This window comes from Corylus avellana, chromosome 7 (assembly GCF_965113065.1).
Source record: "Corylus avellana chromosome 7, dhCorAvel1.hap1.2, whole genome shotgun sequence".
NCBI classification, from domain to species: domain Eukaryota; kingdom Viridiplantae; phylum Streptophyta; class Magnoliopsida; order Fagales; family Betulaceae; genus Corylus; species Corylus avellana.
Window position 1 is genome coordinate 18,802,670 of NC_142496.1, and position 23,863 is coordinate 18,826,532.

The following is a 23,863-nucleotide window of genomic DNA, read 5'->3' on the forward strand; positions in this document are numbered from 1 at the left end:
CTTCTCGAAGAAGGAAGGGCTTCCAGAGTTTCATCTGGAGGAAAGACGGGTTTTGTAGGGGTTATTCTTGTGGGTCATCAAGGTATTGCCTGGTTGGTGGCTACGGTGGAAGAGGCTGTGCAGTCTCCGGTGAAGGATGAATTTGACAAGTCTTTCCGCGAGGAAGAGAAGGCGTTGATGGTGTGTGGGAGTGTAACAAGGCAGGTAGGTTCTTGGAGGTGGCTGTCTATGCGGAAGGCGGAAGGAAAGGGATCATCTGGATCCCAGAGGGTCGTCATGGGCGGGGCTAACGTCGGTTTGCGATTGAACTATGACAGATGCTGGCGATTCAAGTAAATAAGTCTGGAATTTCGAACTCTGAGGTCCCCTCTTCGGCAGGAAACAGATTCAAGTGAATCAGAGTGAGTCTTCTTTGGGGTTTAAGGTTGGGCGGTCTTTTGTGGAAGTGCTAAGATCGACTTCTTGTGTCATGGCGAAAACTGTTGGGATGAAGCTCTTATTGACGCGGCTTCTGATGTGTTCCCAGTGGCCACTTGTTTTTGAGACGGGGAACGACGGAGTGGAGTCGCAATTTGCGGTGGATTGCTATGAAATGGAGCGTTGTTTGCCGAGTCCTCTTGTGGTGGCTTCTGCAACGATGAGCAAGAAGAAGATGAAGGGTGTTATTGGCAATCGATGGGTGAAGAAGCATCTAGGTCAAGTTCGTTCTGAGCTGGATTGGATCTTAGGTGGGCTGGTCCTGAAGCCCAAAGGGAAGCGGAATAAGACTGGTTTAATGGGTCTTGCGGGCTTAAAATCTGGGTTGGACAGAGGGCTGGATCCCGGGTTGGATCAAAGGCCGACTATTGGGTTGGATCCCAGGTTGGATTCCGCGTTGGGTCATGGGCTGGATACCGGGTTGGATTCAGGGTTGGTTAGCAGGTCGAATCCCCAATCGGAATCTGGTTTGGATCATGCTCCGGATCTTGGCTCCAAATCAGGTCTGGAGCCTGATTCAGAACCTAGATCAAATCTGGGCACAGTTCCAACACCAATTTTGGACCCAAATCGTGATTCTGGTCATGGTTTGGAGTCTCCAAAGGCTAAGGGGTATGACTTTTTCTTGTCTCAGTCCATCTCTCTTCTACACTTTCATCTAGATCGGTCTTTGTGCCGGAGAATTCTGCTATAATCTCTGAAGGGGCGCTAGCCTTGGGAGAGAGATTACGCTTGTCTTCGGGGAGTGGGATTCTGGTATTCAAGCAGACATTGAGTTACTACCGGAGAGCAAAGAAAGAATGAGGAGTTCGGGTGAAAGATTCTCTTCTTCTTGAGACGGTGAAATCTTTTAATGCTTTGCGGGTACAATACCAATCTAAACCTGTTGCGGTGTTTGTTGCTCAGATTTCATCGGAGGTTGCACCTATTGCAGCTCTAGAGAAGCCTGCTTCTAAGAATTCAAATCCGATGAGGGGAATTCTATGGCAAGGGTTTCTTAACACAAATCCAACAAAGAAAGGGGATTCTCATTCCTCGTTGTCTCTAATTATTAAGGATGTTGGAGTAGTGGGTGGCCGCTCCTCAATTTTGGATGTTGAATTTAGAAAGACTAAGGGGAAGAGGGAGCTGTTGAATTTAGAAAGCTCCATTAAGTATGGCATTGCTAGCACGTCCACTCGGAGAAGGAAAGGAAAGACTATTGTGTCGTAGCGCTCCATGTGGGTTTTGAGGGCTGTTGGGTGGTTCTGGGTTAGTCTTGGATGCCTTGGGTGTTTGTGATGAGGGCTTTAGTCTTGGGTCATTTTTGTTTTTTTTTAGTTATAGTGTTTCCTCTTGTATACTTCCAGTGTACGTAGGCCCACCTTACGCTTTTAATAAAACTTAATTATTATTTATCACAAAAAAAAAAAATTTGAGGTATCAAAGTTGTTTGTGTGTACCTAACAATTCTAACTTGAAGAAGATAATCTTGTCTGAGTCTCACCAATCATTGTATATGATACATCTGGGTAGCACCAAGATGTGTCGGGATTTATAGGAGCATTCCCATTGGAACGGGATGAAGAAAGAAGTAGCACAATTCGTACAACAATGCCTCGCCTGTCAATGAGTTAAAGCGGAACACCAAAAGCCAGCAAGAACGCTTAAGCCGTTAACCATTCTTGAATAGAAGTGGGATCACATAGCAATGGATTTCGTAACGAATCTACCGAAGATGACGAATGGGCTAGATGCAGTTTGGGTAGTAGTAGATCGTTTAACAAAGTCAACACATTCCTTGCCCATTAAGACAATTTATGACGTGGGATGCTTGGCAAAAGAATATATGGACGAAATTGTACGATTACACGGTGTACCAATAACAATCATCTCAGATCGTGACCCACGTTTCACCTCCAGGTTTTGGCAGAGTTTACAAACTGATTTGGGTACAAAGTTGAGTTTTAGTACGGCATTCCACCCTCAAACTGATGGACAATCAGAGAGAACAATCCACAGGTTAGAAGACATGTTGAGAGCATGCGTGTTAGAGTTCAAGGGTAGCTGGATTCAATATATCACCCTAGTGAAATTTGCCTACAACAATAGCTACCAAGCGAGCATTGGAATGGCACCTTTATAGCTAAATTCTATTGGTTCAGGTGGTTAACAGTACGAATCAGCCTTTATAGCTGCAGCATCAGGTAAGGGGAAGTCCTTAACTATTTCAAAGTATTATTCATTTGCATAAATTTTATGTAAAACTTCTTACTTGTTTTATTTAAATGCTTATGTTATGTTAATTAAATGCTTATGTTATGTATTTATAAGCTTACAAAGATTTATATGTCACTTTAAATATTTGTATAAGAAGTTTTCAAATTAAAAAAAGATGTTTATTGTCACTCGAGATTTTAAGGGTATATCATTTTTATTGAGTTTCATTATGAAAGGTAATTCCAAATTTATTTTAGAAAGTAAAGAGAAGTTAAACTCTCCAACGCCTTGCCCAAGGTTGAGTTAAGAGAAAAGAAGTAAAGGAAAAGAAAATAGTTTTATAATATAGGGCAAGAGTGTGGAGGAGATAATTTTGGCCCAAGAATTCAGAGAAACGCAGCATGGTACCGGAGCTAGAAATGGAAGCGCAACCCATTGAAGGACATTGAGAAGGTGAGATCTATCAGTTTTGCCAAGCTGAGTGCACCTTTAGTTAACCGGCTGGCCCATAAGGCACATTTGTTGCCACAAGCACTGCCACGATCATAAAGGCCGCGCAACCCTAGTACACAGGAGTAATAGTGTACATGGGCTCTATTATGAGAACAACTTTATTAAGTAATGATTTTTGTTCATTAGATGAGTATTAATTGTTGTTCTATTTAAAGAAAAATAATTTTTGTCTTGGAGATTTCGTAGAAGAAAATCAGTGTTTTAGAAAACGATTTTAACTCAACTGTTTTATAGTTGAGGATCTACTTACTGAGCATTTTTTTCGCTCACCCTTATTATATTTTATTTTCAGGGTATAAGCATGAAGGAAAAGAAGGCTGGAATGGGGAGTTAGGAGGACCATAGACTCATTTCATGAAACATGTTTTTCTTTTATAATAAGTGCACTAGCACGGAGTCTTCCCTATTTGGATTTTTAAACTATGTTGTTAGTTTTCTTTTGTTTAGACCAAATGTTTCCGCATTTAAAATTTTAATATTAAATTCTTCTTATGCTTATTTTAAATTTTTTTAAAATTAACTCAACATTTAGATAATTGCTCTGGAAAGCCTTATAATACTTTGCGTCTTTGAGAGATCAAGTTAGCAAACCTAACCTTAACGGGTTAGGGGTGTTACAGTAGCTCCTAAGAAATGGATTTATAATCAGATTTTATCTCTAGTATTAACTTGTGTAATATCCCTGCAAATGAAAGCACAATTGCATAATTAAGATCAAGCCAATTGCTCAAAAATAAATACAATCTAAAAATTCTTAGAATCATTATACCATCTAAATGTTGGTGCCTTATGGTTTGGGTGACACTATGAGAGGAAAGGGGAGTATCTCTTTAATGTTAATACTGAGAATCATGTCAGGTATGCAAGGTGACAACTGTCATCGCTTAGGTAGTTGCATCATGTCAGGTATGCAACTAAGTAGGAAACACTGGCATAAGAAACTATATTTAAATCTGGAAAAATTCCCAGTTCACTATTTGTTTGCACTGCTCATCAGATGGTGAGACCAGTTTCTTAGGGAAACATGGGGTTATATCTGTAAAGCTTCATGCATTTTAAACAACTCAGGTTCCAGAGTTCCTATTAATGATTTTGGTGAACTTCTTACAACCTTCATTACTAGGTATAGGGTGTTAATGCTACTTTTGCACCTCACTTAAAGGACTACGTAGTCCTTCCTCCAAAGCATGCACCAAAATATTTTGAAATGTGTATACATAAGACATTCAATAGGCAGCAGCAGTGGAATCTTATGGCTTGTTAGAGAGAGAGACTTACCACCATCCGTTTCCTTGATAACTTTTGCCTTTTTACTAGGTCCGTCCTGCAAAAAGATCATGTAAAACTATTTCAGCTTACATCTTCATGGTCCCACATGTAAGGGACAAGAAGATGATTTGTTTGAATCTAGTTTTATTTAATTATAGGAGTTGAGGGTATTTCTATAATTTTTATATTTCTGGACATCTGTTATCTTTCTAGTCGATTAATTCTTGATTTTAGATTTTATTATGTTTTTGCAATTTTATTTGTGGGTTGTATTACTTATTTTGTTTGGTTTAGTAGTCAAAACCCATAAAGGCTAGGTCTTATTAGGAGTCTTAAGTTTATTTTTACAAGTAAATCAATTTCATTAGAAGTGTAGAGGGACACAACTCTATTAGACAAGAAATATACAAGAGAAACCCCTTATTAGTGAGAAAAAGAACAAAAATCCAAAAAATCAGAAAAACTAGAAAAATGTGGACTATGATATGCCACTATCCATGTGTAAAAGGACTTGAACATAATATTCTTTAGCTCTACCATCTAAGTCTCGCAAGCTTCAAAGCACCTTACATTCCGTTCTCTCCATATGTACCACATTAAACATAAAGGTGTCATCCACCAAACTTCTAAATCATTATGGCTCCCAACTAACCAATCCAACATGGCAACAACTCTATAACCCTTCTAGGCATGCCCATTCTACACCAAAAAGTCGGAAAATTGAAGCCCATAAATCTCTTGCCACTTCACAGTGAAGAAGAAGATGATCTATTGACTCCCACTTCTCTTGCACATATAAACACTAATCCACCACTAAGACGTTCCTCTTCCACAAGTTATCCAAAGTCTTCTTATAGTTAGGTTCACTAGTCTTATTACAATTTCAAATGTTATTAAGATTCTAAATTAAAGTTAGGAATTAGAAGCAAGTAATGCTAGAGACCATCTTTTTATCCTCCTAAAGCTGATGTGGTTTTTAAAATCACTATTGGATTAAAATTTAAGTATGATTCATCTAAAATTTAATAGTGATTTTAAAAGCCACATCAGCTTTAGGAGGATAAAAAGATGGTCTCTAACATTACTCATTAGAAGCCTTTATATAAATGAATGTAGTTTCTATTTTTAAAAAGAAAGCGTTTTTGAGAATTTCCAGAAAATATTGCTCTTGAGAATTGTGTGATGCAATTCTATTTAAGGTGTGATGCCGAGAAACACTAGGGGCGCGTTTGGTACATGGAATGGTCATTCCTTTAGAAATAGGAATGGGTATTACTAGGAATATAAGAAGTTGAAATAAAATGACCATTCCTATTCTTTTATTTGGTAACACTTATGTTCTCCCTGGAATTGAACCAAAGTTCCTAAAATACCCAAGATTTACAAAAACAAAAAAAAAAAAACAAAATTCTGACATCACCCCTTGATGAAGTAGTCGGCCACCCAAGGAATTTTCAGAATCTAAAAAAAAATTGGTTTGAAAAAATTATTAAATAATGTTGGTTTTCTAGAAAACACATTCTGTTTTCTAGGAATAGCTATTCCTTTATTTGGAAGATGGGAAGTGTGGAAACATATTCGGAGAGGATGGCAAGCTTTCTCGAGATTTATTAGTTTTGGGATAGGTGATGGTTCCCATGTTAGATTTTGGCACGATAACTAGTGCAGGAATCAGCCCTTGAAGGAAGCTTTCCTGAATTATTTCGAATAGCTTGCAATAAGGAGGCATGGGTTAAGGATCATATGCAACTGTCCAATGGCAGCATACAGCGGAATGTTTCCTTCATACGAGCTGTCCAAGGATGGGAGGTAGAGCTGGTGACAGCATTCTTTGGGAAGTTATATACTTTTCGCAGGTGTATGGGAGCGACAAGCTACATGTTGTGGAATCCTTCCAAACAAAATATTTTTGAGGTAAAATCTTTTTTTCGCATGCTTTCTTCTTCGGGAACAGAAACTTCTACTTTCCCATGGAGGAGTATATGGAAAGTCAAAGTTCCATTGCGAGTTAGTTTCTTTGTGTGGACGGTGACTCTAGGAAAGATTCTGACTTTGGACAACTTGCGTAAAAGAGGTATCATTGTGGTGGAATGGTGTTGCATGTGCAAGCAGAGTGATGAGTCTATCAATCATCTTCTCCTTTGTGTTTAAGTGGCACGAGCGTTATGGAGTGTAGTACTCACTCTTTATGATTTCACATGGGTTATGTCCGAAGGGGTGGCAGATTTGTTAGTGTGTTGGCGTGGTCAGCGTGATAATATTTCAGCTAAAGAGGTGTGGCGAATAGCACCATTGTGTCTTATGTGGATCATTTGGCAAAAGCAGAATGCAAGGTGCTTTGAAGATCAAGAAAGGTCAATGGAAGAGCTCAAAAAGTTGCTTATTCAAACATTGTTCCATTGGACCGAAGCTTGTAGTGTGCCTAAGATTTCCACTGTGTCTCAATTTTTATCTTCATGTTCCTCTTTTTGTCTATAGTTGGGCTTTTCTTTGTATACTTCCTGTGTACTAGGGTTGCGCCCCTCTACGCTTTTCAATGAATCACTTATTTATCCAAAAAAAAAAAAGTCATTTCCATTAGAATGACTATTCCAAGAAATGGTGTACTATACCTAACAAAAGAATGATTATTTTATAGGAATAACCATTCCATTCCTAAGGTCTATTCTACATACCAAACGTATAATTAGGTTTCTCTATCCTTTCTCCTTTCTATTCCTTCTGAATTCTCCAACAATTTTCCATCAAACTCCAGTCAAAAGTATATCAGAATTTGAACCTACTCTTTCCAGAAAATCATGATCTTTAAAACCTTAAATCACTCATCCCTCAAAAAGCTCATAAACAATCAGAATATTGTTCACAAGTACTACTGTTCATGATGCTACAGTACTCAGCGCACAGTTCACAGTTGCTATAAAAACTTTCAAGCTGCTTTCTACATCAGATTTAGTGCCAAAGCTTTTGTCCTATGTCAATTTTGGTATTAAAGCAGGTTACGCCACTATGTTTCAATGGGAAGAGTTTAAGATGTGTCTTAGAGAAAAAGTGCTTCACGATATACTTCAGAGGAGACTTTCTGATGAAATGGTTTGCTTTCAGAAAGGTAATTTCTCAGTAATTGATTAAGCTAGAAAATTGGATGAGCTAACTATCAAGTATGGAGGTGTTGAGTATGAGTGGATGACAATTGCTCAATTCAAAGGAAAGCTGAGATCTGGAATTCAAACAATGTCCACTTCACAATTTTATGATCTCCAAAAAGCCATTGATATGGGTATCATGAGGTAAACTATCATTAAGGGTTTTTGAGATCTAACAATAGAACAAAGGAAGACAATTTGTATGCCAAAGCAGTAAAGCTGAAAAATTAAAGGCAGAAGCTTTTGGTGTAAAGAAGGCTTCTGAATTCCTTGAAAAAGAGAAATTTCAAGATAAAGGCAAACAGGAGGGAAAAAAAACTTGTACCTTAACAACGGAAGCTACAAAACCAACCACTGATCAGCCTACGAAGTGCCTAGAGTACCAGCTAAGCTATCAAAGGGCTGCACTGACATTTCTTTGAAAGATTTGCAGAGGCCACTGCGACTTGTGACCGAGTACGGCAACTTATTTAATTAAAGATAGTAGCTTAATTTCCAATGAGTAAGATAGAGCATGCTAAGTTGAAGATGCAAGAAGATAAGCTCTTTTTAAAAGGGTTCATCAAACAAAGCTTGAAGTCACAATCAAAGGAAAATACGACAATCTATTAATGTTGTCGAAGTGTCATAGATTCAATCATTAGAATGCAGAAACCAACCTTGACTACCGTTCTCAACGCATTGAAGTTGAAACAAAGAAGATCCAGTACTGATGAAAGAAGACTTTAAAGAGATGGGAACTATTGTTGAAGTAAAAGTTGAACAAACCCAGTTAAAATGGTGCGAAGGCAGAAATCAAAGAATACAAGGGACAACGATGAGTCTCATTCCCTAGTTTTCTATTGTGCACATCAAGCGAAGATCATTTTGCCTATACAACCTTGCAAAATATTGAGCTTGTCATATCTGAACAGTTTAACGGATCAATTGGAGGGATAGATATATCGCTATCATCATTGCCGCCTCATTATAAAAAATAGAGAGAGAGAGAGAGAGATACAATTATCATCACCATTCCCAAGTCTAAACTTTTGTGGGATCATATTCAAAATCTCAAAAAGCTTCCTTCTCTCTCATCTGCTTGGCTACGGATATCTCCTCTACAGCAAGTGCTGACGCTTCAAGTATCCAATCAATCTATAAGGTTCCAGGAAAGAGGGATAGACTAAATGTAAGGGGCAAGGTTTTGAATAATCTCAGCTAGCTTGCCAATCCATCAAGATTAGATATTTAGCTTGGGATTATTTTAAATTTTATACACTTTTAGAATTTTATTTAAAGCAAGATTTCAAATCCTATTAGAATTAGGCATTAGATGCCCGTATAAATTAATGAGTTTCTATTGAGAAGGTAAGACATTATGAGAATTTTCCGCAACAATTGCCCTTGAAAATTATATGATACAACCCTATCCAAGATGTATTGCCAAGGAACCCTAGATGTGATGCTTACATTTGTCTATCCTTTCTCCTTTCTATTTTCCTTTGAATTGTTTAGTAATTTTCCATACAACTCCAGCCAAAGCAATATCAGAATTTGGACTGATTCCTTTCTAAAAATTCTAATCTTTAAAACCTAAACCACTTTTCCCTCAAAAGGTTAACAAATGATCACAAACAGCCAAAAGACTGCTCGCGGATATTGTTTATGCTGCTATGTTATTCAGAGTACTGTTCACAGGTTCTAAAAAACCATTCCTACTGCTTTCTACATCTGTTTTGGTGTCAAAGCTTTTGTACTAGATCAAAAACTGTCCCACATAAAGCAGTCATCCCTAAGAAAAAGAAAAGATCATTATACTTGAAGCTCAAAATAAAAATTGAAGAAAAAAAAAAAAAAAAGCTCACCTCATTAATCTTCCTTTTTGAATTGCTATGCAGCAACTTCTGGTCGGAAACTGGACAAAATCAATAGTTCTTGTTGTTCTGAGTTTTCTAATCCCAGTAGTCTCATAATAGAAAAAAGAAATCATGAAAATTAGCAACCTTTTGGTGATGGAGCTTTCCTTGGATTTCTGGGTGCTTTCTGAAAATGGAAAAGCTTTATAAGAAAACTGTGAATCTGAATACTAGCTATCTACAAATTACTTGGCAGTATATTTTGAGTCCATTTCCCTAATACACATTATTCTATAGATGTGAGAAATCAAAAATATTAATCCGCAAGTTTATAGGTAAAGTTGGCATCCATGGAAACCCTATTCTGCTCTTCTTTTTTCTTGCTCTTCTTTTTTTTCTCTTTGGTTGATAAGTTGTACTCGCACCCAGTAAGTATTGAACCCACAACCACATCCTCCATCCTACTCCTATGGATAAATATAGTGTTATTCGAACTGGAGCTCATTACTTTATTCTGCTCTTAGAAGCAACAACCAAACTGGTAAACAAAGATGAAACAGGCATGAAATGGTTATCCTATTATCAGGTTTGAGTAAAAGGTTCCTTAAACTTACAAAGTAATGATTCAATTAATTTCTGACAGATTGCAATGTACAATGACTATGCCCAGATGTGAAATGGCAGAAGTGCTAAAACTGGAATGTCTCTAGCTGGTATACAATTGACAAGGAACCCAGCACCTGGAATATATAGAATGAGGATAAGCCCCCGTGTGAACATGTCAACATCATCAATCTTTTGGCAACCGTAACTTTCAGAAGGGATTACCAGTAAGGTCCATCCCATCCAAAACTCTTACTAACAAGCTTAAATTTCATTTGAGTTTTCATAAATTTCCAAGAATTAATTCCTCCTAACAAACTTGAAAATTATGATTTGCATATTTAGCAGCAATACTGTGAATTAAGCTTGCCTATACATGGGATATCCAAATTTCTCCAAGGCTCAAAGTTCAAATTTAGCTAATGGATACCATCAAAAATCAAAAAGTAAATGGAACTCTAATTTATCATAAAAACTAATTTAGTGAGAAGTATTTAGAGTTAGAAATTAAAACAGGGCCAAACCACATGTCAAAAATGTTAAGAAATTTAAAACTAGCAGATATAGAAAATAAATACCGAGAAAGAAGACTACCACACTTGAACAAGTGGACTACTAATAAAATTTTGGGAAAACTTCATTTAACTTCCAATGAACTTCCACCCCCGCCCTCCCCACACCAAAAAAAAAATATCAAAAACTTTCAATTTAGCAAAAGGATTTCACCGATCATTGTCCACCACTTTCCTATCACATGAGCAAGATTCCACCAGAAGCCCCTGTAGAATCTAAACAACACCAATCCACGAGTTGACATGCCCACAAACTACACACAACACAACTAGACATATACTACAGTTTAGTTTCCTACAAACAAATGACATATGCCTTCCACTCTCTGAGCAACTTTCTGTCTCTATGGTATTTGTCCCCCTCACTCAACCCTCACATTCCACGATAGCAATTTAGGCTTCATAAGGACCACCACAAAAAGCCCTTCCCTTAACAATGTCGTGGCTAGAACTACAACCTTTCGAATCATAATTGACCGAACAGGATAATCTTTTTAATTCTTTGTTTTCTTTGTTAACTAGTTTGAAACTAGAGCCCGACTCCTTTTGGAAGCGGGCTCATTTCAATGGCCATAAGCAAGGCCATAAGCTCCTCTTCAAAGCCATCACACGATAACCCCACATGACAACAGATTTCCTTCACTTTCTGCAAGACCCAAGCTAAAGACTCTAACCCTGCACGAAGAGACATCTCATTCACAGTTGAGGGGCAAGAGCTCTATCGGCATGGGCTCTCAAACACACAATGTCAACTTCAGCACCTGTGCTAGAACCTAATTTCCAACACAAACAAGGGAACCCTCCAACCCAAAAAACATTACTGCAAGCACCCAAGCAGGATGCCCAGGCCTGAGGGAGACCATTAGAGCCTCATCACTGGCAAAATCTGAAGGAGAGGGGAGTAGAAGCTGCAACTAGATATCTGAAGGCCCCGCAGTAGACAGAGGGTCGCCAGCAAGAGGAATCTCAATGAATGTGCCCCCTGAAAAGCTCTGACTCCCATCCTGATCATCTCCCACGCAACATTCTGAGTCATCAAGGCTCGCCGGAGCAGCCATCGGAGAGCCACTATGCTTGGCAAAGCTTTCACTTGCTGGACTCGTGCTCGTGCCCAGGCCCTTGCCCGAATAAGAGGCATCCCCAACCCGCAGCTTCATCACCCACTAAAAAGTGGGTTTGCAAAATGTGCATTTCACTTAACTGGGATTTGGGCTTTTTGCCTTGTTAATATTATTCAACTTATGTTAACCTAATATAAGCATCCTATTATATAGGATTAGGGAAATACTATAAAGACTAAACTACCCCCAAAACCGTAATGACTCAAACCCTAACTCTTCTAACACTCCCCCTCAAGCTAGAGCATATACATCATATGAATCCAGCTTGGAAGATACAAGCAAACAAAAAACAATTAGAAAAACATACTCTAACACTCCCCCTCAATCTGGAACAGCTTGGAGCACACAATACAAATAACAAGATAATTAAATAAAACTTCAACGCCGGTCGAAAACTTGAACAACCAAGATTTGATCAGATCTCGCCGCAAAACACCAAGGCCGGTCGGATATATCGATCACAACATTGGATCGGTTCTCGCCGGAGAATCCAAGGCCGGTCAAATACATCGATCACCAACAACTAACAACAAACACATGATTAACCAACATGTTTCGCTGGAAAACAACTACTGAAGGAAAAAAAAAAAAAAAAAAAAAAAAAAAAAAAAAAAAAAAATACCACTTTGCTGGAGACTATCCAGAGATAGATAGAACATGCCAGCAGTACCTAAAACAGAAGCAAAACGGTGAAAGACATAACAGAAACAGTCACTTTAGGCTCGCCGAACCTTCGTCGAAGCCTTGCCGGAGTATCGCCAGATCTTGCCGGAGCTCGCCGAATCTTGCCGGAGCTCGCCGGATCTTGCCGGAGAATACAGACCACTCCAGTCACTCCAAAAACAGCAACAACAGAATCAAACGATTGCCACAGATCAACGTTTCAACAACACAAACATCAAATGGCCGGATTTTTTTTTTTTTTTTTTTTTCCCAATGGCCGCTGCAACTTCACCATCCACCACAAAACTCGCTGGCCACCACATATAAGACCAACAATCACACCCAGAAGCCGTTAGTGACCAACACACCAACAAGCCATGACAGATTGACGACAAAAAATTTTCTTTCTTCAAAAAATAACCATGGACATCAACATATTTCAAGGCACTGCCCGTGAGGGCATTATGCCCACATGGGCGGTGCTGCCACCAGAAAAACACTCAACAAAACAACACAAATAGGGCGGAAAAACACTACTACAAACAAAGGGCCAAGGATTCAAACCCTAAGGCTTTGATACCATGTTAATATTATTCAACTTATGTTAACCTAACATAAGCATCCTATTATATAGGATTAGGGAAATACTATAAAGACTAAACTACCCCCAAAACCTTAATGACTCAAACCCTAACTCTTCTTAACACACCTATTTAATTCAAGTTAGGCTTGGTCCATCTACTTATCAAAAAAAAAAAAGTTAGGCTTGGTCCATCATTTTTGGGGAACAAGATGAACTGGAGAACATCCAGTTAGTTATATTTTAGAAGTATTTTTGTCCTTTCACTTTTTTATGGGACAAAAATTTGCCTCAAATATAATCAACTAGAGAGGATCCTAATTCCATTTTTGGGCCTTGGTCTATATATGTTAAAGTAATGATTAAGTGATTAAATTTACCTATTTCCATCAACTTAAGCTTTTGAGACAAGTGGTGATTTAACATCGTATCAGAGCCAAAGGTCCCGAGTTCGAACCTTGACTCCGTCATTTACGTCCCAAATTAAATATTTCATATATTGGGCTTCACCTATTAAAAGGGAGTTTGTGTCCACACATGAGGGGAGTGTTAAAATAATAATTAAATGATTAAATTTACCTCTTCCTATCAGCTTAAGCTTTTGGGATAAGTGATGTGATTTAACAGTCAACAACAGAGAGCTTTTTAGAGGGTTGGGGCCTCACTAAGTCAATGGGTTTCGCCATTGCAATTTCGAGTTGCCAATTTCCTCCAGCCCAATAATCTCTATGCCCACATCCAATTTCGCAATAACCTGGCCTACTTCTCCTTTCAATAACTCCAATTGTTTTCTCAAATCACTAAGGACCCTACTAACACTCATCGCACTACTCCCATGAACAGCCATGCCCTTTGCTACAACACAAACCCTGGAATCGTCATGTCTCTAATGACACCTTGACCACTGTCCATTAGGACCTATGGTACTAATGCATCAGGCCTAAGCAGCCTGGTCCAACCAGCACCTCACTAAACGTCCTCTTCCCATCAACCCCTACCAGCACTCACCATCATCATAGGCACCAATGGACGTTCCTTCAAACAGGATGGAACTTTTTGGCCATCACCCACTTTGCCCCTATTGTCATGGCCCTTTCCTGCATCTACCCCACTCTACCCAAAACCTCCACATAAGACCTGTTGTCCGAAACTTCCACCTAAGCCTTGCCTGCTAGCATCAAAGAGCCACCCAATTCGTTCAACAGCAAGCCACCAAGAGATTGTCATGAAGGCAATGTTCGACTTCCCTCATCGAACAACAACTTGAGAAAAACAACCACCTTTTGCAGCTTGGCAGCACAACTTCTCCAACCCCTCCCTTCGCGATCCTCCAGGGTTGCAACAAAACCTATCTGTCCACCACCCCCATATTCCATTAATGCTAAATGCTAGTCGTACGCGTACTATAAACACCTTGCTCCCCACCCTCGAGTATTTAACAAAATCTTTCAAATCTACTACTAGGACCTACGCCTCCACAATAGCTGCCAGCCATGCCACGACAACCTTACCAGTATACACTACACGGGGCACCCGTCGACTCCTTTCCATGAAACGCAAAACTGACAGCCCCTTTTCTACCAAAAGCTCAAAGGCTTTGGCCTCGACATAAAACCAAATCAAGAATCCCATACAGAATACCAAACAAACGAAAACTAAAAAGAATGCCAGTGTCTGAGAATAACACAAGGAGGAAAACGTCAAAATGCCCCTACACGTGCCAAGAGAGAGAGAGATAGAGACCCGAGAAGAACTTTCTCGAAACAAATAAGGAATCCCTCAGTTCCTTTCACAATAAAAACTGTTTTAGAGGAAGAAAAATGAAACAATGTTAACCACTTCGTACTCTCAGTCTACCAAACAAGTTATAAGACCTTACCTTCTCCTCCGCTTTCTTAAACAATGTGGATATAGTAGTCTGAACAAGTGAACCATTATTACTGGAAGATCTTTCTTTATCTGTGGTTACCGTTGTGGCAGTGTGAGACAGTCTCTTCGACTTAGACACTGACATAGCAGACTCTTCATTCTTTTCAGGAAACAGAGTCCTTTCTACAGCATCCTTATTGTCAATGTCAAGGGCTACATAGCCAAGACTTTCAGTCTGTATTTTCAATTTAAGGTAATAAACATACTGCTGATGAAAAGGAACTTTGGCATAATGAAATATAAGAAGACTTATCCAAAAAATAAAAATAAAGTTCGAACATTCCAGTATGGCTCAAATGCAGAGATGTTCAAAGAAAAAGTAACTTCGGAAACAGTTATTAATCAAGACAACATAATCAGGATATTTCCACTAGTATATTTTGTGGTTGAAGAATCAACTCCCACAACTTTCTTTTCTTCTCCTTCTGATACATCAGCATCACTTCCAACAGAATCTTCTCCAGAAGAAGCTTCTGCAAAACTGACCAGTAAAAAAAGTAGAGATAAATGGATTTGTGGACTTTCTAAAGGAAAGGATTATAACTTAAACAGGATAGAACATCAAAGCTTAACTAATGAAAAATTCCAAACAGTTGGCTGAAACATGAGCAGAAGCATCAGAGGATCACAAATTCTAATTTTGGTATCTCATAGATGATCAACAACCTTTCCCATTTCATCCTAAGTTCAAAAAAGAAAAAGGAAAAAGAAAATAAAAGGGAAAAAGCTTATTCATGTAGCCAACTGTAATGAAAGGAACCACAACTCACTCAAAACAATTGTCTCATAATATATAGATCTTACATCCAGAGGATACATGACAATCTTGCAAGATTCCATTTGCAAAAATGAATGCACTACCTGTGTCTACATGTTAGCAGTGGCTCATTAACAGCAGTGCCTTTTTAACTATCCACTAGCAGTGTCTACATGCACTACCTGTGCCTTTTTAACAATTTTCTCTTTTTCCTTTCTGTTTTTTCCTCTCACTTTTTTGAGGGGGTTGGAGGGGGGCTGTTTCGAAATAAGAATTACTAATGACCAAGTACATTAAACTAGCCTCACAAAAGAATTAAAGTTGATGATGTTCATCAATCCATCTATGTTCATACATAAATTTTTGGAGTGAGATCTGTGACGCTCAAGTTTTCTGATTGGTAACACAAGAACGTAAGACATACCCCAACCCTTTCCTATCCCTTCATCATTAGAGCGAAGGGACAGCATAAACAACATTCTATAACTTCAGGTAATAGGAGCATACCACAGCTACTCACATTTTTATGTCACGAAAATAATGCATATCAAGCAAAATAAGACAGTAAGGCTAGTACTTAAATGATTTCCCAGCAGTTCTCTCTGAATGTCGAACTGGTGTTACTTTTATCGGATCTTTCAAATTGTTTTCACCATCTGATAGATCAACTTCAAGCTCAGCTTTAGGAGACTGCTCATCTATGTATATCATTCCAGTTTTATGCAAACCGGGCTTATTTACAGATGCAGCACCTGCACCACCCTTAAAGTCATATTCAACGACGTGTCCCTGAAAAGAACAGACATTTGATATATGGGTCACCAAGGGACATGATTTTCCAATTACCCAAAATTCAAACAAATAAAAGATGCGATCCAACAAAACTTATATTAAGGGAACCTAACCTCATCCACATCCTTAGGAAAATTGAGTCGAGCTTCTTCAGGGTTCTCATCTTTTCTCCCAATCCACCATGCTTCAGAAAATACAATCTGCAGTATCAGAAGTTATTGTTACTAATAAAAATGTAATCCATTGCCAAAAGACTCAGTTCATAGGGGAGGATCAAACACTCTTTCGGAAAGTATCAAAGAGGCACACAAAACTTGTTGTAAACCAGGAACATCATAAGAGGAAGAAGGTAGGGAAGAACCCAAAATGCCTTCAAACACAAGTCATGCAAGAAGTGGTCCCCTTGAGCAGAGCACTAAATGGTTCAGTATCAGATTGACAATCACAATATTTTTTTTTTCTGATAATTAATGTGAATATTATTGAAAAAGCACATAGGGGCGCAACCATAATGCAAAAATATATACAAGAAAACCCCTACGGAATATACAAATAACACATATTCAAGAACTCTTCTATAGTCAAGACATCAATACAGTGGTGAGCCAACGCCCACAAGTGTAGCATAGATATCATATTCTGCCTCATCCCATCCAAAGAGCATCTTTAAAAGCCAAATTTTCACACCAGACATCATGCCAAAAAACGAGCCCTCCTACCACCGTCCACACCAAACTTAGCACACCCTTACAAATATTGTTACCAACTCCTAAAATTTTCCACAAACCTCTCCCATTCGAACCTGTTACCACCTTGATGGTCCATTAACCCCAAATATTAGTAAATTTCGCTTCAATAACCCATCTCTATAATTGATCCCACACCAAAGTGTCAACTTGATGATGGTGTGCAAAGATTGGAAGATGAAAGGAGAAAGATCAAAGCTTTCAAATGCGAGCTTCCTTACTGTATGCTTCTCTTAACTGATGGTGGGCTCTCTCTCTTTCACTCTCTCACTGTTCTTTTCAATTTTTTGACGTACATTTAGCATTTATAAAAAAATTGTGGTGGATGTGTAGCTATTGGGAGGTTGAAGACAATTGTGCAGCAAGGAAAGAGAAAAAAGTCTGTCTAGGAAGTATTACAACCATACATTTGTTTTAAGTTAGAAATACTCATATAACAGACAAACTAATAGAAGCAAAAGTATCTAACTTGGGTTGGCAGAGTGGAGCTTTATTGGGCCATTACAATGGGATCCCAGTTAAGGAGGCTCAAACTCAGTTGTAGTGATCTAATATTTCAATTATCTATCCCATTTTGATGATATTTAAATCTTCTTTTGCCTTGCTGCCATTCTTATGCATATAACTTCATAGCTTTTGTCTCTTAATATTGTGGCAGGAGTGAAGGATACAAAATGAACAAATATGAGGAGGTGGGAGATCTGCTTGCCATTTGGGTTCACATCTCAATGTATATAAGGCGTTTGAAAAAGAATCTTTGGAATGAGGACATCAAGAAAAAGAATCATTTTCAAAGTAACAACCACACCAGAAAATCAGTTACTTTCCCGGAAAATGTTTTACGTCAGAATACTTTTTACGCCGACACAAGCACAATCTAAGTATAAAAGGCATGCATTGATCAACCCCATAGAATTGAAAACTAACACAACAATCAATGCAAACAAAACTTGTGTAACTCGAGAATTGAACGAAACTAAGAGAAGGACCAACCATATTATCGAAGTAATCCTCGCACATCACATTCTTCCCACCTCTAGGGAACTGCAGCGTCAAATATCTGTTCTTTGGATATACAATAGTCCCAAACAACTTCATTCGACCCTGAAATGAACATAAAAAAAAGATCAATTAAGTATAGCATGTATGATTGACACCATATGGCCCAAATCTACCAATGAGAACCCTTTTTTTTTTATAAGTTTTTTTTTTTTTTTTTTTGATAGGTAATGTTCATTTATCAAAAGCGTAGAGGGGCGCAACTCTAGTACACAGGAAGTATTCAAGAAAACGCCTAAAAAAAGGAGAAGAAAAAGAAAGGAAAAGGGATCAAAAGCAAAGGAAAGAAAGCCCAACAAAAACCCTAAGACAGAAGCCCTCCCATCTAAACACAAAAGACAAAAGCCCTCACAACACCATAAACCCTAAGACTAAAACCCTCCCATCCGAGACCCAAACAGAGGCTCAGCGATACCGCCCTTGCGCCTTGCCCTTGCCAATTGGAAGTAAAATCATCGCCATAATTGACTGAACTCTTCAAGTTGAGCAACTCCCTAGTGCCTTTATACTTCGCCCGAGTGACTTTTACTTCCTTATGAAAATACTCTTCAATGGCATCCAACATCGCCAAGGCCGGATCCTCCTCTTTGTCATAATCGCAATCGAGGGGGTTAGGAAAATCCCACTCATCAATCTCCTTAGACGGATGACAAACATCCAGAAGAAGAAGGACCTCAATCTCCCCAAAAGGACCTAAACCTACCAATCAATATTGGGGTTGTAACAACCCATCCCAACTGGAATCCTCCCTCTCCTCAACAACCTCCGATAATGTCGACAAAACAACCGGCGTCTTAGACACATGAGGAGTACCTTTCTTTGCTGATCTTGAATTAAGGCAACCCCTCCTTAATAAGTTAGGCATTGGAGCAGCTGCAGCCCCGATCTCAACTATGGCCTCAGAATTAACAAACCACGCACTCGGAGAGGATTGATATTGCACCGGAGGAGCATTGAGAGCCTCCACCACTTCCAAAAGTAAGAAGCAAGTTGACACCGTCTCGAAGCAAGTTGACACCGGAAACAGGTCGAGAAAGCTTGAGGAAAGAACCTTCAAACCAACAGCTTTTGCCTCGACACAAGAAGTCGAGCGAAGGACTACCACGAACGACCGCCCAAAATTAACACACAAAGAAGAAGCACGCATAAGATTCCCCGCCGTAGTTGGGACCACATAATCCAACGATCCAGTCTTCTTAACCTGTACCGCCATCAACTGCGGTAGCTCTCCTGCAAATCGCCGCTAGCCCCGCCCATGACAACTCTCCGAGAGCCAGATGACTCCCTTATGACCACCCTCAGCCAATACCGACACCTCCAAGAACCTTCCTGCCTTATTACCTCCCCCGTGAACCATCGTAACCTTATCTCCCTCACGGTAAGACTTCGCGATATCTTCCTTCACCTGAGACTGACTCGCCGCTTCCACCGTGTCCACCAACCAAGAAGAACATTGGCTGCTCGCAAAAATATACCCTACAAATCCTTTTCTCCTTTCCTCCAGACAAAGGTCAGTACACCCATCCTTTGCCGAAAAGCAAAAGGATTTTGCTTCAAAGGAGAAGCAATGTTCCATGACAAACTCACCGGACCCTAGCGCGCAACACCTATCACGCCACCGCTAGGGCTGAGAAGGACAGAAAATTTGAGGAGAGAGAACAAAGCGTTAAAGTAGAGAGCTTCAAAGGAGAATATCTATTTGATTGTAGAGAGCCCAAGAAGCATTACATAGAGACAAGGAATAAAAAGCGTAAGACGCCTCAAAGTACATAGGGAGTATACAACAGGGATCACCTAACTAAAAAGGGAAAAGCGAACAAGGAAATCATCAAAGCTAATCGACAACGGGGACACAAAAGCTATAGTCCAAAGATACAAAGTATGAAAACATGAGGATAAAATGTCCTCTGTGGACCTCTCCAAGTTCTCAAAACACCTATTATTTCTCTCCCTCCATAAACACCAAAAAAGCCAAGTAGACACCATCTTCCAAACCGTTGCACTCCCCCTCCTCCCAGCAGACCACCAACTAGCAAATAACTCAGAAACTTGTCTAGGCATCACCCAAGACATCTCGAAACAACCAAAAATGGCACTCCACAAAGTAGAAGCTATGAAGAAGAAGATGGTCCACCGTATCCTCACTTCTCTTACACATGCAACATCTATTCATCACAATAACATGCCTCTTCCTGAGGTTGTCTAAGGTCAGAATTTTGCCCATAGCCACCGACCAAGCAAAGAAAATCGCCCTCGGAGGAGCCTGCGTCAGCCACACACTCTTCCAAGGGAAATTCCTTCCTTCGGTGCAAGCTGAGGAGTAAAAGAGGGACTTGACCTTGAAAATGCCTCTTTACAATTTAGAAATTAGAATAAATTGAACCTTCTTTAGCTGCAAAGATTATGAATAAATAAATATGCAATTTAGAATGCATGGTTTTCCTTGTATAAGTTTCCAGGTGATGAATAGTCATATTGGCAGAAAGGCAAACGTCATTTCACAGTAACCTATTTGACTTCTAAGATTTTTTCAGGCCTTTTTTTTTTCTTCTATTTTTATTTTTCTTCTTTTTCCAATGAGTTGAGGGCTCAAATAATAAAACTTCACCAATGAAAACTTTCAGATCACTTTGTTTCTTTTCCTAAATTTTCTGATCAACCAAACATCCTCGGTTTCGTTGCTTAGAAAATGCAGGCATATCAATAACATTTGGAACATAGATCCTGATCCTCTATCCTCTCCATCATTTTGTCTAACTTACTAAATGTTTGCCGCTTAAGTTGTACTAGACTCTTTAACTAAGCTAAAAGTTCATTTTTGTTTCTTAATTCTTAGGGTTAATGCCAAAAATGGTCCATGTGGTTTTCATGTTTATCAAAACATTCCTTGGGTTCTAGAAAGTGAGAAAATTAGTCCTTGAGCTTTGGGTTTATAAGATTAGTCCTTATGTCTACCTGTTATTGCGCCCATTTGCCACCTATACAAAAACAAATCACATAAGACGTATAAAACGTTGACACATGTACATCTTTCCCATACCACAATATCCCCTAAAACAAAAGAAATTTTTTAAAAAAAAAGTAAGGGTGGCAATGGGGCAAATCCCCTCCGCGTTTGGTGGTGGGGTTCTCTAGCAACCCACCCCCACCCTTGCGAAGGTGGCTTGCAGGCAACCCCACCCCGTGGAGTTAGTCAAGGGGATGGATGCTCCCAGCGACTCACCCTCTTCAATGCTGGGGTGGGTCACGAGGGACCCCCACCCCCCTTTGCGATCACCTTTGCGAGGTAGAGGGCAGGTCACGGGGTGGGAGTCCCCCGCGACCCACCCTCTCCCGCATTGGGTTGGGTTAGGTTGCAAGGCAAGATGGGGTGGTTGCGAGGGTAGGGTCCCCCACAACCCACCTAACATGGGAGGGAAACGGATCCTCTCCATTTCACTTGAAATGGAGAGGATCCTTCTCCACATGGGAGAGAGTGAGTGGCAGGGAACCCCCACCCCACGACCACCTCCACAAGTTAGAGATTCTTCCGTAAATAAATACATATACACATATAGTCATTTTATGTGTGTGCACGAGCATTTATGTAAAATAAAAGCAAATAAGTTTTAAACTTAATTTCATACCAAGTAATAAGTCATAATTGTATACAAAAGTTACATGTCTATAAAATCATCATTAAAAAGAATTTACCTTTCAAATACAAAATTTTCCTAGTTTGCTACAGACATGTGCAACTATAGAAAGCTAACTTATCTAGACATCTAGGGGTGACAAAAGTCATTATTGACAGAGCCATGGAATAAATAATATTTTTATAGCGATTTCAAAAATAAATAAATAAATAAATAAATTTGGGATTGCCAAAGACCCCCAACTACTAAGGTAGTTCCGCCGCTATGAGGTGAAAAAGATGTGCATGTGGCAACAGAGGTTTGCTACAATGCATTCCCCCACCCATCTCCCCACCATCTTCCCTCTTTAACATCTTGATTTAAAAAAAAATAAAAAAATAAAAAAATAAAATCAAAGAGAGAGGAGATGGTGGGGAGATGGGCGGGACCGCGGGAGAATGAAAAAAAGCATTTTCCTTAATCTTATAAACTCCATATCACTTTTAAAACCCAGGACCATTTTTGGATTTAACCCCAATTGTTTAGCTAAGCAGTGATTAAATAACAGTGAGAGAACAGGCATCCAACCCAATTACTCAGATTTCTCATGTTTTCCTACACTTCCTCAGATATAGCTAATGAACGAGAAACGAACTACAATCTACAAAAGAAGGTAAAATCCAGATCTAGAATCTTGTTTATTTTGTTAATTAGGTTACAAATAGCACCGCAATTTCCAGTGCAATAGAAACATAGAATACTGTTTGCTTTGTTAAAATCTCATCATCTTTTTCTATCCTATCTTTGCTAGCAAAAAAAAAAAAGGGAAGCAAAACTCCAAAAGATTCTCTTCTCCTTCAAAACTTATCGGGAAGCAGACAGAGGAAGTGAAAAAAGCATGGAACCTGAGGGAAATCGAGGTAGAGAACGGGGTTCTTGGACCCCAAATCCTTGAGCTCGCCGATCTTACCGCCGCCAAGCGGAGCGAAAAGGCCCGGGAATGAGAAGAGGAACCTGTTCTTTCTCTGCGACTTCTTGGCAATGTCCTTACCGTGGTGTTTGATCACGGCCTTCGAAGGGCTCAGCGGCGCGTGGGCCTTGGCTGGAGTCTCCGAGAGTACGCTGTTGGCGAATGCCAGTCTCTTCAGCCTCTTGCGCTCTGTCACTTCCGGGTTTGGCTCACGACTAGTTTCGCGCTCCACCTTCTTCGACGATGAGGAACCACGCGCCATTCCAGTACCCACTGGCGACTTCTGTTTGGGAAGGCGGGAACCCACCGAACCAGCAGGGTTTCTCTCTTAATAAATCGGGAATCCCTTATTTGGGGTATGTTTTTAAAAGGACAATCGACGAATTTGATTGGGCACGTTTCATATACCGAACGACCATTCTTTATAATATTAATAGTAATAGAAATGGAACGAATATTTTTATTATTTCGTTTGATAATAATATATGAATGATTGTCAAAAAAAATATATATATATATATATGAATGATCAAATAATGCTAATGAAATTACATCAAATTTGTAAAAAGATCTTATAGCCCAAACAATGATTTTTTTTATAAAATACAAATATCTCCCCAATATTTCACAGAACTGATGTCAAGAGTTAATCCAAGCTTTATTATACCTTATCACGTTAGCTTTGTGAGATATTTGTAAAATGTTTATATGATATGTAGCTAAGAGTTGACAAAACCCGCCAAAACCGGCACAACCCGACCCGTCCACCTTGCCCCGTCCCACATAGACCGGTTCAGAGTTAACTTTGTGGTACCAAGTTGAATTTTTGACTACCCGTCACGTGGCGGGGAGGGTTTCGGGTAATTTTTTTTTTAACTATGTAGGTACCCACCCCGACCTGCCAAACACAAAAATGAAAACCCTAAGTTCCCTAACCCTCGTCTGCCTCTCTCTCTTTCTCCACCAAAGCACTGGTGAGCCACCGTCGTCCAAGTTTCTCTCTGAATCTCTCTCTCTC

At 39.4% G+C, this 23,863-nt stretch overlaps 1 protein-coding gene across 1 annotated transcript in view; it reads right to left on the reverse strand.

Annotated features, from left to right (window-relative positions):
* The window catches only part of RHL1 (root hair initiation protein root hairless 1 (RHL1)), a 39,002-nt gene extending 15,792 nt beyond the window's left edge, over positions 1 to 23,210 (reverse strand). The window contains exons 1-9 of the mRNA XM_088518134.1: positions 22,781 to 23,210; positions 18,196 to 18,306; positions 16,570 to 16,656; positions 16,242 to 16,453; positions 15,272 to 15,388; positions 14,858 to 15,083; positions 9,587 to 9,626; positions 9,449 to 9,498; positions 4,468 to 4,513 (exon numbers count right to left, since the gene is read on the reverse strand). Of these exons, the coding sequence (XP_088374260.1) occupies positions 4,468 to 4,513; positions 9,449 to 9,498; positions 9,587 to 9,626; positions 14,858 to 15,083; positions 15,272 to 15,388; positions 16,242 to 16,453; positions 16,570 to 16,656; positions 18,196 to 18,306; positions 22,781 to 23,107 (1,216 nt within the window). The 5' untranslated portion in view covers positions 23,108 to 23,210. The remainder of the gene's footprint in view (positions 1 to 4,467; positions 4,514 to 9,448; positions 9,499 to 9,586; positions 9,627 to 14,857; positions 15,084 to 15,271; positions 15,389 to 16,241; positions 16,454 to 16,569; positions 16,657 to 18,195; positions 18,307 to 22,780) is intronic.
* Between the last annotated feature and the right edge of the window lie 653 nt (positions 23,211 to 23,863).